General features: G+C 40.2%; 1 protein-coding gene across 2 annotated transcripts in view; it reads right to left on the bottom strand.

Moving 5' to 3' along the window:
- The window catches only part of gtf2ird1 (GTF2I repeat domain containing 1), a 33,134-nt gene that overhangs the window by 9,726 nt on the left and 8,844 nt on the right, over positions 1-14,564 (bottom strand). For both annotated transcript variants that reach the window (XM_040150261.1, XM_040150260.1), the window contains exons 6-15: positions 12,527-12,843; positions 11,814-11,909; positions 10,858-10,941; positions 10,009-10,192; positions 6,437-6,462; positions 4,688-4,814; positions 3,977-4,020; positions 3,648-3,728; positions 2,118-2,261; positions 124-177 (exon numbers count right to left, since the gene is read on the bottom strand). In XM_040150261.1, coding sequence (XP_040006195.1) covers positions 124-177; positions 2,118-2,261; positions 3,648-3,728; positions 3,977-4,020; positions 4,688-4,814; positions 6,437-6,462; positions 10,009-10,192; positions 10,858-10,941; positions 11,814-11,909; positions 12,527-12,843 — 1,157 coding nt within the window. The remainder of the gene's footprint in view (positions 1-123; positions 178-2,117; positions 2,262-3,647; positions 3,729-3,976; positions 4,021-4,687; positions 4,815-6,436; positions 6,463-10,008; positions 10,193-10,857; positions 10,942-11,813; positions 11,910-12,526; positions 12,844-14,564) is intronic.

Genomic DNA, 14,564 nt, shown 5'->3' with positions numbered 1-14,564 from the left:
GTCTGCCTCTAAAATGAGTTAATATGTTACAGACAGTGACAAAACAGACAGAAATGCATTGGATTTGGATCCTACATAGATCGTTTGCATCAGTGGCCTCTGGTGATTTAGTCTCCACCCTACCTTCAGAGGATCTTCTGATGCTCTGGGAGGCCGCACTGGGTGACGGAGCCTCAGCTGCAAGGTGCAAGGAAAACATGAGAGGGGCAAACGCACAGCCACCTTCAACATTTATACAGCAAAGAATCCAAAGATGGATTACTCCAACTTTGTTACTGTCTTGATGGTTTAGCATTAACTGAGCCCAAGAAAAACTTGTTCAGTGTGAGTTAACACTGTGTGGTGAGTGAGGCTTGGTGCCACTTCGACTGCAGCATTCTCAGAACTTTTTTGCAGTAATTATTGCATTAGTCATTTTTTCCTGATATCATGCATAAAAAGTGGAATAAAGTTAACTGCACTGAACATCAATTTGATCATTTTATGTGATTTTCGTCTTCAACTGCTATATTGTCATATTTATTTCAGCCAAATAACCCAGATGAACCGAACTATGGCGCAAGAACTGAGGATTATAAACTCAACAGAGTTAGTGTTTATTTCTTGGCGCGAGCTTTGGACCGCAATAAAATGCAAATTCTTCCTGCTGTCTTACACATGTTCAGATACATTCAGAATTCAGGACTCACAGACTTTGACAATTATCAATTGAATGGTGTATCTAGACCTGGAAAGACGATGTAACCCAACCTGAATCACCACAGCTCCTGATGAGAGCTGACGAGTCCCCACTATGATTTTATTTCATTGTCGCCCAGTTAAAAAAAACTCGTTAGAACCTACAACAGCAAACAATACAAAATGTGACATTTGCTGCACTTACCTTTATTTTCGTTCCTTTAGTGGTCATTTGTGAAAGAAAAGAAAACTTAAACAAAGCACAATCAAATGAAGAAAATAAAACAAAATGCCTCCTGGAGGGATTGTATGCTACACCCAAGATCACATTGAGTAGGCACCTCATTCTCTGCAGCATTGGTATAGCACTACCTTCAAATGTAGAAAAAAATGGCCTAATTTAATGGGAAAAGTAATTAAAAAAAGAAACATTAAATAGATCACACAGTACCAGCTGCCTGGTGCAAGCAGGTTGCCAGAGGTCCTTTAATCAACTTTTGGCAATTCAACATTTTCAGTGTCAGTGCAAGAACTTTCTTACTTAATCACTAACAAACTTTTAAATAAGCTTTTGGCCTTTAAACACGGGGCATCATCCTTTAATCCATCCTTAGTGTCTTTTGCACAGCTTCATTACCAAAATGTACTGTAAACCATTTTTAAATTGATCCGAATTTACAGTATTTGATAAATGAGGCAAGTGAAGTGCAGGAAGTGAGTGTAGTCTACTCAAATGTTCTTGGTAACATTACTCTAGTCATCTATGGCTTAAAAGGCAAGAGCTGCTTCACTCTACAGACAGTTCTGTGTTAGATGAAGGTAGGATTCAAGTGTTTTGACAGGATTTCTGAGAGCAGTTTGGGCTTTTCTAACACAATATCTAACACTAATTGTTCTGGGTAGCAGGACTAGAGGACAGTATGACTCAAAATCTGGAAATGTGCACAATGCATCAGTTTTGTTAAGTGAAATGGCAAAATTACCGGAGAAATTACTTTCATTTTATGCTCTGACAGAACTACAAAGGTGACCCAGAGAGTGACTCGAAGCTACAGAGTCAGTCAAATTGCTACAGCTGATACATGGTGCCTTTCACAGATGAGAGCTACTATTTGTAAGACTGTGGGAACAGAAAAGCTACAGTGGGTCAGAATTGGGGAGGTGGGATTTTTAAGGTTGGGGGTGTGTCTACTGGGGGCTGGGGATGTTTGGTCATGGGGAAGTGGGAGCGTGGAAGATAAAGTGTCTGAGAAAAGTGGTTTCATACGTGCTGCGGCTTATCTAGAACCCTAAAAAGGGCCAGAGAGTGGGGGTTTGAGTGGTGGGCGCTGGGCGGCACCGGGGCGGTTGTAAAGCTCTGGGTGGAGCTGGCATTCCAGGAGCTGCGGTGAGAAGGAGGCAGAGGAAATGGAGGCGGGGGTCGCCATGGCTGAAGTTACCTGTGTGATTTTCCATCGGGTGATGGGGAGCCGAGGGAGCAGGGGTGGCGGGGGGAGCAGAAGGCGAGACTGTGGCAGGACAAGCTGCAGCTGCGACAGGCTCGGCCACAGACTCACTGGGCTCCTCCCCACTTGTACCAGCATCTGGGGGAACAAATTTTTTTTTCCACCACCTTTTCACAACTTTTTGGTGTGATGCACTATAAACACAGGAGAGCAACAGCTTGCTGACATTTCCTGTTAATATATCTAGTTTTCTAGTTTGATATCAGTTTTAGCCTGTAACCATGTTGCTACTCAGAGAAGAAGAGAAGAAGAGAAATAGGCCTGTAAACATGTAATGCCGACATAGATTTAACTGTCTCAGCCGCTGTTTTGGAGACAGTCCCTGATGCATACAATTGCAGAGTTTTGGGAAGCAGCTGTAAGCTACTTTTTATCTGAGGTAGCAAAGTTTACCTGACATATGTTTGCCAAAACAATCAGTCAGTCCCCATCCTCTAAGTCTTAAGTCTTGTGAAAGTGAAACATAATGAAAACACCTCAGATAAAAGCATAAATCTCAGCTAGCTCTTTTCCACTATAGGAAGTTAACTGCCTGTAACTTGGAGCTTCCCATAACCTGAACTTCTAAGAACTGTTGAGGCTTCTGGTTCTGGCTTCTGCTTGTTTTTCTACTATATTTTACAAGCCAGAATGTTATGGATATACGTAACTGAGAAGGTGAAAAAAAAAAAAAAAAGATGCCATGCTCGAGAACATACATACAACACTGGTGAAATTTATGTTTTACAGGAGGTGTTTTTAAACAGTGCATTTTGCTTTTACAAGGGGAAAAAAAAGGCTCGAGGACTGACTAACTTAACGTCCTCACCTCAGTAAAAAGCAGTGCAAGGCCACTTCCTTCTACTTTGTTTGCAAACATCAAAATGGAATAAATACAGTAAAAGCTGTGCTAGCCAGGATGTTCAGGTGTAAGCCTAAATCACAAAGTTAACTCCCACTGAGACGAGTATCCCCATCCTCACTAACTGCAACTCTGTGGCTTCACTGTGTGCTAGGCTCCAGATAAGATTTGGGCGCCAGGTCAGAAAGTGCTCACCCTCAGCGGGTGACGAGTCAAAATTGAACGGCCACGACCAAACTTTCTTCTCAGTAGCAACAAGCAGTTGCTCTACTCACTGAAAGGAATTCACCAGCAATCATTTTGCTTTTGCCTCTCTGAGGGTTGGTGAATGTGAGCATGCATTGTGCAGTGCACTGAGATTACAGTGCATAGTCTTTGGTTACTGAAGTCTGCAAAGTTCAATTATGCAAAGTTGGACAGATCAGCCGGAGGGGACGGCAACAGATGGAGACGTAAGTCCTGATGTTGACATCTGATGACGTAGTTTTACATTTGGACAATGTATCACAAATCTGTGATATGTCAGTGACGAACCTACGAAAACCCATCTCTTGATACCGTGTTTATATCCTGAGAAGTGAACAATTTCAAAGCTAATGGCTGCCGAGCGTGTGCTCACTTACCTGGCACTGTCACTTGAATGATTTCCCCATCTGGAGGCTCTGTTTTAATCCTTTTCAAAGGAATGCAATCTCCTGAAGGACCTGCAGGAATGAACAGTTCATTCTGCCTGACTTCCCATCGGTCTGTGGCACTGTGTTTTACGGCTGTGTTAAACAAGTTTAAGTCAGCGATAGAGTATGTTTGAACTGAAAGGACTGCAAAACATGGAGGGAGATTTCTGTAAAAACACCTCTAAAGAGTGTTGACATTGCTTTGAAACTTTCCTTTGATACTCAGGGCTCAAATATTGTATTACTTAACATATCAAGAGTTATTATAATGCACATACCTGCTTCACAGTCAGCCAGGGGACTCACGCATGCACTTGTTGATCTGTGAAGTAAAATAAAGCACATGTAGCGGATCGCCCAATTAGAAAACTGTTTCATTAAGGTCCCTTTTTTCTAGCATGACTCATGTCAGCTGACCCCCTCCAGGCCTGTGCAGTGCCACATGAAACTGCTCATGGGCCAAACACTGGTCACTTGCTACATTTAGACATTAACGGATATTTGTTAAGTCGTGCAGATTTGTCTTATATTTTGCTTCATCTACACAGCAACAGTCTATAAGACAACTGCTGTTATTATTAGAATTAAGTAACCAGCTCATATTTTTCTATAAATGCATCCTTGTTAGTTGATCTACTGGATAAACGTAACACCGTTTCCCTCACCAGCACAAACACTATAAAACTGTGGGCCTATTACATATGAAATCACGGGATATAAAGAAGATAAACGACCAAAATGAGGCCAAATTAAAATATAAATTAAAGCCTTTCCACTAAAATTAAGCTCATCACAGCTAATGTCACAGTAGCAATGTAGATGATAAATTCTGTAAAGCAGTACATTTAAACTGTTTAGTTCGTTCCGAAAGATGAGTAATGGCGGTTATAAATTCAATATAATTTGGCTGCATGCCGCTGTCCCATATTTCCACATTATAAACAAAAAGTCTGCGGGGTAACGCTAGGCCTCTGCGTGGGCCGTCTGACCTGCTGCTCTGAGGATTGCTGACCAGCTCGGCCGCGGTGGGCGGGACGCTCAGGTTGTCAGGGAAGCTGTCATCCGGCACGGAGCCCAGGTCATGCTTTCCCTCCTCCCGTGCAATCTTGCCAGCAGCTTCAACAAACAAGACACGAGGAGATAAACAAACACTGCATCCCATTAGTGGAGAGCACCTGTGGGGTTAAAGCTATAAATAAAGGCTTGACAGGGCAGTTTTTTCTTAGCCCGTTACTGTAATTAATTGTAAAGATCCTGACAAATATCGCACAGCTAAATGCCCGGGGTTAAGAGTAGGTTCCGCACAAGGCGCACATGGAATCCTACCAAAATAATTACATTTTACCCAAAGTTTCCCTAAAAAATGTGTAGATCGTTTTTCATTTTACTGAAGATGCAGGCTGTAGTTGGGCGATGAGTCGAACTAGCAATTCATTTTTAGTTTGCTTCTGCGCACTCTAGTTTGCACGATATGGGATTTTTGAGGCTGATAATGAGATTGATATTTGAGAGGTTAAAAAAAACCACATACAATAAATAAACACTTTTAATAAGGTTTCTTGCTCTGTCTTTTTAACAAATGAGACAGATTAATGTCCTGGCCAGGACATTGTACAGTTGTTGGTAAAACTAGAATGATGACAAAGTTTCAATACATATCTTTGGCTTTTCTGTAATTCAATTTTCCTGTCATTTATCTGCTGTCATATACACCAATACCAATGTATCTGCAATGAGCTAAGTTCGGCTGATATGCAGTATTGGGCCCGGCTGATTTATTGGTCAGGCGTTTGTGTGCACGAATCGGGTGGTTAGTTTGTAGACGTGGCAAGAAGCAGCAGTCTCATTAAAGTGAATTTCGCCCTTAGTCGCTGAGACTGTCAGAATTTTCGTCTTCAGTCGGCAAATATCTTGGTGGGCATGTCTCACAGTGCATCTAGGACCACCAGTGGTGATTGGATGGCCAAATATTTCAAAACGTTTCTGTCACGCCTGTCAACTTTAGTCCGAGACAGCCCGAAATCGCGCAGCCCTTACACAGGCGTCGATTCAAATTTATGGCCAATTTGGAGGTTGGCTGAGAGGTGTTTCTAATATTTTGTCCACCCCATTTACATCGGTGAGGACGGAATAAATATTAAAAAATACCTCTCAGTGATCATTAAGTCGAAACACCTCTCTGGAACGGGAACAAAAAAACTGATCTGCAAACGTCTTGAAGACAGGATTTTCCGCAGGGCCGTAGTATAACACTGCAGTAGTTTTAGCCACGTGTGCCTAATAAACTGGCCACTGTAATATTGCCTGGACTATAGACACAGGTCAGTGGTTTAGAGTTGCAGTGGGTGAACAACCTCGAAGAAAGGGGAAGGAAGGAAGGGGATTTTTAATGCTTAGTTTCTGCTTCACAGGTACTACATCAGTTTAATGCTACTTACTCTTTAATTTACTGTTTATGATGAATTTACAAGATACAAAAGCATAATGGTCAGTCTAGAAATGGTAGGTGAGCCCTTCTGACAAATAGACATTTCTTCCCCCATCTTGCTGTCACCATTTTTCCGAAGAGAAAATGCGCCTTTCTAGCAAGAGATCACATTTTCGAGTATAATTAGAGATATTGGCATGAGAAGTCATAAATAGACAGATTAGCTGTGTTTTATTAATGAGGCCAAATCACAGCTCATATGCATGAGAAAATGGTATTAAAACAAAAACTAAATTAATCACAGTCTTACCAGTGAAAATCCTTTCATCAAACATTCTGGAATATAAAAAAGAAAAATAGGCCATTAGTCACTGAGTTCAAAGAGCGTTCCAACTCTCAGGGCAAAAAAATCATGATGCAAACACTGTACATGTGGAGGAACACATCATTAATTGCTCTTCAAACAATCAGCCTCAGTCAAACAGTCAAGTAATTGAGTCATTCCTTTGTTGTCACTGAATCCCTCTGACTAAAAATAATCTTGTGGATGCGATATACTGTACTCCCGGACAGCTACTCCCTCCCTCTGGCATCTGCTACTCCTCCGTCTGCCACTGAGAAATTCTTCTCCTGCTGTAATCGTGATTAATCTTTAGACACAACCTTTTCTTCAAGTCTTGTTTATTTACATCTATTTGTAAAACCTTTTGACATTGGGACTGAACTTCTGAAACTTCCAGCTGGTTAAGAGGGGCAGTATTTGTCGGTATTGTACATTTATAATTAATTTACTACCTTATTAAAGCCAGATGACCTTATTTTATATTTTAAGGATTTTATATTTCCAGGTCGCTGATGAACAAGACTAATAGTCTACAGCTTTAACATAAAGCTCCTAACACACCACAAACAACAGTTACTCTTCTCAGTTTTTTACCACTAGTGGGGCAAAACATTTAAAGTTTGGTCCAGAGGAAAGACCGTGTTGTTACCTAAATCAAAAGGGTTAATCCCGTGTCGTGTACGGTGGCCATGTTGGGACATATCAGACTCAGCTCTACGTTATCAGACTTGGCTAAGGGTTTCACCAGTCTGAGCTGCAGCTGTCAGGCTTAGCTCAATATCTATCAGCTACACTTTCCATACTCACGCTCAGCTCCACTTTGAGTTTAATGCTAAAATATCGGTACGCATGTTAACTTGCTGACATTATTATATATTCTGTATTTTTCTTCAACAAAACCCTTGAAAAGATCCAAACCGACAATGAATTGTTGTTACTAACAAGTATTTTCTGCGTATCATAAGCAGGATACATCTCATTCTTCTGTGCCATACAGCGCCACTGTTGTCCAAAAACCATGGGCATAGGTTTGGTATGGACAGTACGGACGTGTCCCTACCAGTGCCAAGCTGTTGCTGAATTGTCCCTTCCAATATTTTTACCAGTCTGAAACGATTTTACCATTTAAACTCCACACAGTGTTACGGGTGAGATATATGCGGAGTTGCCAGGTGTGTCTGTGTGTGTGTGTGTGTGTGTTTTCTGCAAAAAAATGATTATTATAATAAATAGTGAAAGACTGGGAAATGGGGGCTACTCATCTATGATCTGGCATCCGTCAACTTCCAACTGTATGATGGATTGTTGACTGGCTATAGCGCGGTAGTAGTAGTAGTCATGAATGTTGGTGAATCTGAAGCGGTAAGTATTTGAAGTTTTCAAAGTTTCAAACGCCACGCAATTGAAAACATTGTTAGTGCGCAGAACTACCATCAGCTGACATCATATTTAAATTTCAGTGGTTAGGTGTTGTTAGATCATTTGTGATCGTTGTTCAGACCCGACTTCATCACCGTGGGCAGAAATGCCTCTCAAAGTGAATTAAGACACCAGGTCCTTTTTTAAAGAAGAACCTGAGGTTATCCAATAAGAATGTTCTGTAATCAATCCAAACATTTATCTTCTTTAAAATTAGTAGGAGATATATTTACCTTTTGATGCCATCCCTCCCCCTTTCCATGAATGGATCAATGGATTATTATTATTATTATTATTATTATTATTATTATTATTAGCAGCCACAGCTTGTCCAACTGATTTGTTTGTTAATGTCAGGCATCATTTTGATTTGAAGGTAGGTTTGAGCATTGCTGTGGCTCTGTCATGAAACTCTTAGGTTGTGTTGCCCAAATCAACAAACTGAAAGAGGGACAGAGCAACAGAATCTCAGGTGAAATTTGAAAATGGTTTATTATAGCAGACCGTTGGTTCAAACACGGCACACTGCCTACAGGGTTTTGTATATTTATTTTCTTGTAACATTTTCTTTAAAATCTGCCACATGTCAATTTCAAATATAAGTTAAAAAAAAAATTGATCTGTTTAAAATCAGAGAGAAAACTCACGATATAAGCCTGATATCAGCTAAGTTATAGTAGCAAATGCATATTCAATAGAGTAATTATTTTAGCAGTCAGATTTTCTGTGTGTGTATGTGTGCACTTGAATGGTAAAAGAGAGTCAGAGAGCAAGTGCACAATGCACATACAGAAATGTTTATTTTTGCCATCCAACAAAAACTGTCTGTACCAAAGATAAAACCAACCCTACACCTTAGCCAAACACTATGAAACCACACCAGTGAAGCACATCCTTGAACTGGGTGTCATGTTCCTTCATTATGAGGATCATGGGCGCTCTAGTTTATTTTGACTCAATCCCACATATACAATCCCGTTTTTGTAAATGCTCACTAGAAAACCAAATGTGTATTAATCTGCGGCTCAAAAATTGGCTCTGACAAATACACCATTTACTCCTGTTTGAGTAACATTTGCTAAAATCTACTCTGCCCAGCCGTTAAAGAAAATTACTACGCTGTCTTTAAAATGGAAACTACATAAATGTGATCTATTTCTTAAACGTTTACCTCTTCACTATAAACTGGTGGGCTTGGGGATGAGTACCAGACAGTGCAGGAAAGTCCAAAAGTATTGAAAGATGGACTTACGCTTTGTTGGTATTGGTCTTTTCATGGGATTTGTTGACGATTTAAAAAAAAAATATATATATATATATATATATAAAAATAAATAATAAAAATAATAATATCATAATAATAATAATAATAATAATAATAACAATATATATATATATATATTTTTTTTTTTTTTTTTTTAGGTTGTTAGCATGCTAACAACAACATGTATACAACAAAGAACATGCCAAAAGAGAACATCAGGGCCTGCTTCTGGAACATCTCAGTGACAATGGGAATGTGATGTTATTTGGATTTAATCACATTTTCAATCTTTCCTAAAAGTATTAACGCTAATGAGCTGCGTGCAGGATTCGTTAAAAGATGTGTTATCTCATACAAAGCATGGTGGCTCGCTTAAATTTGCTTTAAGAAATGGCTGGAGCAGCCGTTAGCGCAACATGCTGGCAGCGGAAAGTCATTTGGGACATGAATGGAAATAGTTTACCAGTCAGTGGGATATAGTGTGCTGAAGGAGGCAGACATTTAACCGACAGATGGTATAGGCTGGCTCAGTTGGTGGCTGCTTATTAACAATCTTTTCTAAATAAAAGTTTCAGAAGCAATGCCATACTGTAGTTTGGTAGAGTGGAGCTGGATGATAACGTATTGGCAAGTTGGTAAAACAATGATCTGCACTCAGTGATTAAATTAAACTTAGATTTTCATGAAAGCATGCATTGATGTGTTTCTTTGAAAATCTACTAATACAAATTACAGCTTTCTGATACTGTGAATATATCCCAAAGATCAGCGTCTGCCTAAAAAGGTATATCATTCTAACAACATTCGAAAAATTGTATTTTTGTCTTTGCCATTATAGCCTTAAAGCATTCTTTACCGTTTGACTATGAAGCGGATTCCATGGCGCTCGTCCAGGATGCGTTTGAGCTTGGGAACTCCGTAGGTGCAGGGTCTCTTGAAGGGGATCTGGTCAGGGATGCCTATGATCTCCACGGCCCCTGGATCACAGGCTATTTTGCGGTAGGGGACAGGCACCATGTGATCTAGACCCAGGGCCTCAGCTGGAGGTAGAAAACAGTAAGTTCCTTTCAACTCTATGTGATGGTGGTTTCTTAGTTCTACTTCATACATTTGTTACTCTACAAACATCAATTTGCATAAGGAAAAGCAGCCTCCGGTGGGATGCATACCCCATGTATAGGTTTACAGAAGTGCAGATAATTCCAGCTAAAAGAGGAATTAAACTTTAAGGGAATGATAATTGGTGCTGTGGGCTTGGATAAAGAATTCTGGAAACAGATCCCATGAGCCATAATGTGGAAATACTTTCCCCCCCCAATTTGTGGAAACTGCTTGCAGACACACAGTATCTACAGTATAAGTACACCGCAGCATCCTTTGAATACTTTCAAATAAGCGGCAGAACAATGCAAATATTTCAAGATACGAAGTTGTAATCAGCTGTGTTTTTCTTCTGGTTGAGCTCTTCCTCAGAAATTTTTTGTAGAAAATTTACAGCATACTGTGTCTAGTGCATCACTGAGGGAAAGATGATCAAACCAAAGCGGTGACCCCAATCCATCAACATCCATAGATGCGCACAGAATCATCACTGTGCATGAGCAATTGCTTGAGAAGGCAGAGATGCCTTTTTAAATTGCACCCTTTACGTGATACTGAAGCCCAAACAAAATTAAAATGCAGAGGGAGAGAGGCTTTTTCTCACCGTATCTGCTGTTGAACAAAATCTGAACGCATTCTCTCAGTGTGTTGATGTCTTCAGTTTCCCGAATGAATGAGTCCCATTTTTCTGCAAGGAAATAAGTAAAAAAAAAACAGATCCTGTCCAGCGCTTGATTTACAATGAAAGCTTATTGGAGCTTAAACATTCAAATGAGCTTCATTTCATTGTTGTGCTAAAGATCTGAAATTAATCTTCTCCGTCTACTCAATGTCAACTTGGAAAATGACCGCAATCTTCTTAAAGGATCACTGTTGACATCTTAGTAGCTTATCCCTTAATGGTTAAGGGTTAGTAACGTTCAGCCTTGGTTCAGTAAACAATGCTTGGCTACTGCACGGGCCTACAAATCCGAGCAGAACAAAGTAAAACTTGTCTGTCTTTTCAATACGAAACTGCAGCCAGCAGCTGCCTAGCCAAGCTTAGCAGAAAGACTTGAAACGAGGGGCAAACAGGTTTCCAAAGACAGACACTGTATGTCATGAGAATTACAAAGAAAACATGGAAATTATGATGAACAATAGTTTTTAGAATTTTCCATTTCTTAATATATTACATCCCATACAATGAGGTGCCTGACTCTTAACACTTCACTCAGTGTGGTTTAATACAATGCCAGTGAAGCACTGACAGTATTTAATCTGACTTTGAAGCTAGTTATGAGGAAAATCAGAGGAAAATACTGGCAGTCTTGATCTATAAACATCTCTAAGTTTGCTTTAAATGTTTCTCTTTAGTGATGGTTTTAAAAGCAAAATCTGGTCAGTCAATACAGCTGACTGACAAGCAACTGCTGGCTCAGACAAAAGACGTGAGGCATTTGCTTGCTCCGTCTGTCTATCTTCAAATACCCATACAGATATACCTGTGTTTAAAATAAAGCCAACATCTATAGACACACACACACACCTATTTCTTTTTTTTGTAATATGTTACCTTACCTGATTTTTCATGCACGATGGAGAAGAGTAGCCTCTTGGAGATGTGGATGCCGGGAGGGCTCTGACCTTGCTCACCAGGTAGTCTAGTTGTCTCATCTGAAAATGCGAGGCAAATTAAAAATATTCAGTTCAATTCACTTTCATTTCACGAAGAAATGTTCACTTAGCATCTGCACAATCTGTAATTAATTTCCCCAGCATTCAGTATAACTTGACTAACATAGTTAACTGCAAAATTACCAGTATAAAGAATTAAACACGTTGCATTAAACATTTTAGAGGTATGACTTCTCTCGAATTTCAAGCATTGGCAAGTGAAATCCCCTGACTGCTGGTGGCTGCAAGTTAAATGATTCCTTTAGCGATATGAATATAACAAGGAAATGTGCTCTAAAAGTAAAGTGCTGCTTTGAATGAAATATTGAGCGGTATCTGACTTTAACACACATGGCAAATTAACCACTTTCTAGGCGCACTGGAGGTGCAGGGTTTAACACTTCACTGTTATGTCAGTCTTGAATTCTACATCACATTCAGCGAAGTAATATTTTCGGCTGAGAAAAAGCCAATGTTCTGCTTGTAGTAAAGATCTGCCGGTTACTACGATAAGAAGTATTCACTGCTAACGTTACTGGGATATAAATATCTAGCAAGCCTTCTAATCATGTTCCATTGTTGAAAACCACATTCCAATCCACACATGCACACCTTACCATTGTTGGCGCAGTCCTTGACAGACATGTTCTTGTCCGTCCCTGCTGTCCAGTTGGCCAGTCTGTCCTTGCCCAGGTTGAGGAAGGACATGGGTTTGAAATCCAGCTTGCTATCTGGGTGGGGTTTGGATGACATGGGCATGCCGTACAGGAAGTTCGACAGAACAGAGTTGCTGGAAGTGGCGGGACTTGACGACGTGACTAGCTGGGCAGCAATCTTCCCAGGGCCGTGGCTGCTCGGCGTCATGACGGCGCTCGTCGTGTTGTGGTTGCCATCAGTGCTGGACTTAACTTCTCGAGACAAATCTTCTGCTGGCCTGAGCACAGAGATAAAATCAAAATCAAGGAGAAAAAAAATAAATAAATACTTGCTAGATGTTCCACTGAATCTTAACCGCAATGGTTGATCTTTGTGGAGGGTTACATACAGTATATCACAGCCTGACATCAAGCTTTGTGTCTGCCAACTATATACTGCCTGCTATATTTGCTGAAGCAACAGCAAATCTTTTGGAGAAGGACAATCCCATCTGTTTCATTATGACATCCCCTTGACATCTGTTAGAAGTAGTAACCGAGAGATGAATGAAATGAGGCAACTTTGTGTCTACATGGCGTCTTCGTTGGTATCTGAACTCCTACCATCTGAACTGTTCTGTTCGCTCTTTTTCTAGTACTGTGCATGTCAAAGAAAATGTGGAAAACAGCGTAACCCGAATTCAAGTATGTCTTAAAAACAGTTACAGCGTTGCATGTATTTTCAGACTGTTCATATTCAACCTCATTATATAGCGGTACAGAGAGGAAACCCCCAATTTGTTGTGGGCAAAGGCATGTGACAGTTGTTATTAACGGAGCAAACACACAGAAGAGAGTCTTGAAAAAACTTTTATGCTCAGAGTAGGCTTAACTAAAACTGAAAAAAAGTTTTTTAAAAACTAATTTAATTAATTAGGAGATGAAGAGAGTCTGGGGTTTTTTTTAGCAGCCAATAGGTGATGAGGCATTCAACTATTTTCAGTACAAAAACAAAAAACAAAACAAAAAATATATTATTTTCAGTCTTGTGACACCAGATCTGCTGATCCTGACCTGCTTGACTCAGATGTTCATTTGAAACAATGGTAAAACTTCAACACAGCAAGAAGTCACAAGACAATCACACCCACACTATTCCCACACAAACTACATACTATAATCAGCGCATTCTGGGGCTCTATAGGTACAAGAGCATAAAAGGAAATCTGGATCGTCCCGCGAAAAAGTTGAACCTGGCTCAACTTCTGCAGCAAACACAATGCAACGCCATCTGGCAGGGACCTTTTTGTACTGGCAAACACGCATTCTTGGTAGATGATTTTGATTATTTTTAAATATTTTGGGTTATGTTTCCCCTTTATTTGACAGACGACAGCAGAGAGGTGACAAAGAATGAGCAGAGAGGGGTAGGAGAGGATGACATGCAACAAAAAGGTCCTCGGCCAGACTCCAACCAGCGATGTTGCAATTACAGTATGTGGTATGCATCACCAAGATGCCCATAGATTACTCTGTAACACGAAGGCCTTATTTCTACTGTTTACCTGATTAAAATGATTGCTGGCATGATAGCTTCCCAGGTTTCTGAAAGCCTGTCTCATAGTATTATAAATCGCTGTGCAGACTTAATATTTTCCCTTAACACATGTTATCAACAGGATTTTTGTTTCTTGTATGACTGCTGTTTATAAAATACATGTCACCGCTCCCTGCCCAGCCTCTGCAATTGATACTGTTAAATATTGCCAGTATTGTTATGAAGCAAACATGTTCTGGGAAGACTGACCTGTAACCTGAGAAAGTATTTTCCTCCAGCTGAATTAAAACCATGTCTATCCCTAACTCATACACTACAGCCTGTCTGCTACTAATATCTAACTACAGAAGCTGCCAAGGCAGCTATGTGCTTCCAGCCAAACACAAGTATATATCTCTGAAAAGGCATTAGAGGCTAAACTGAAATGCCAAATATCCTTTCTTTATTCTTTCTGGAGTGATC

The sequence above is a fragment of the Xiphias gladius genome, chromosome 17 (genome assembly GCF_016859285.1).
Source record: "Xiphias gladius isolate SHS-SW01 ecotype Sanya breed wild chromosome 17, ASM1685928v1, whole genome shotgun sequence".
Lineage (NCBI taxonomy): Eukaryota > Metazoa > Chordata > Actinopteri > Istiophoriformes > Xiphiidae > Xiphias > Xiphias gladius.
This window is presented reverse-complemented; position numbering and strand designations above follow the sequence as displayed.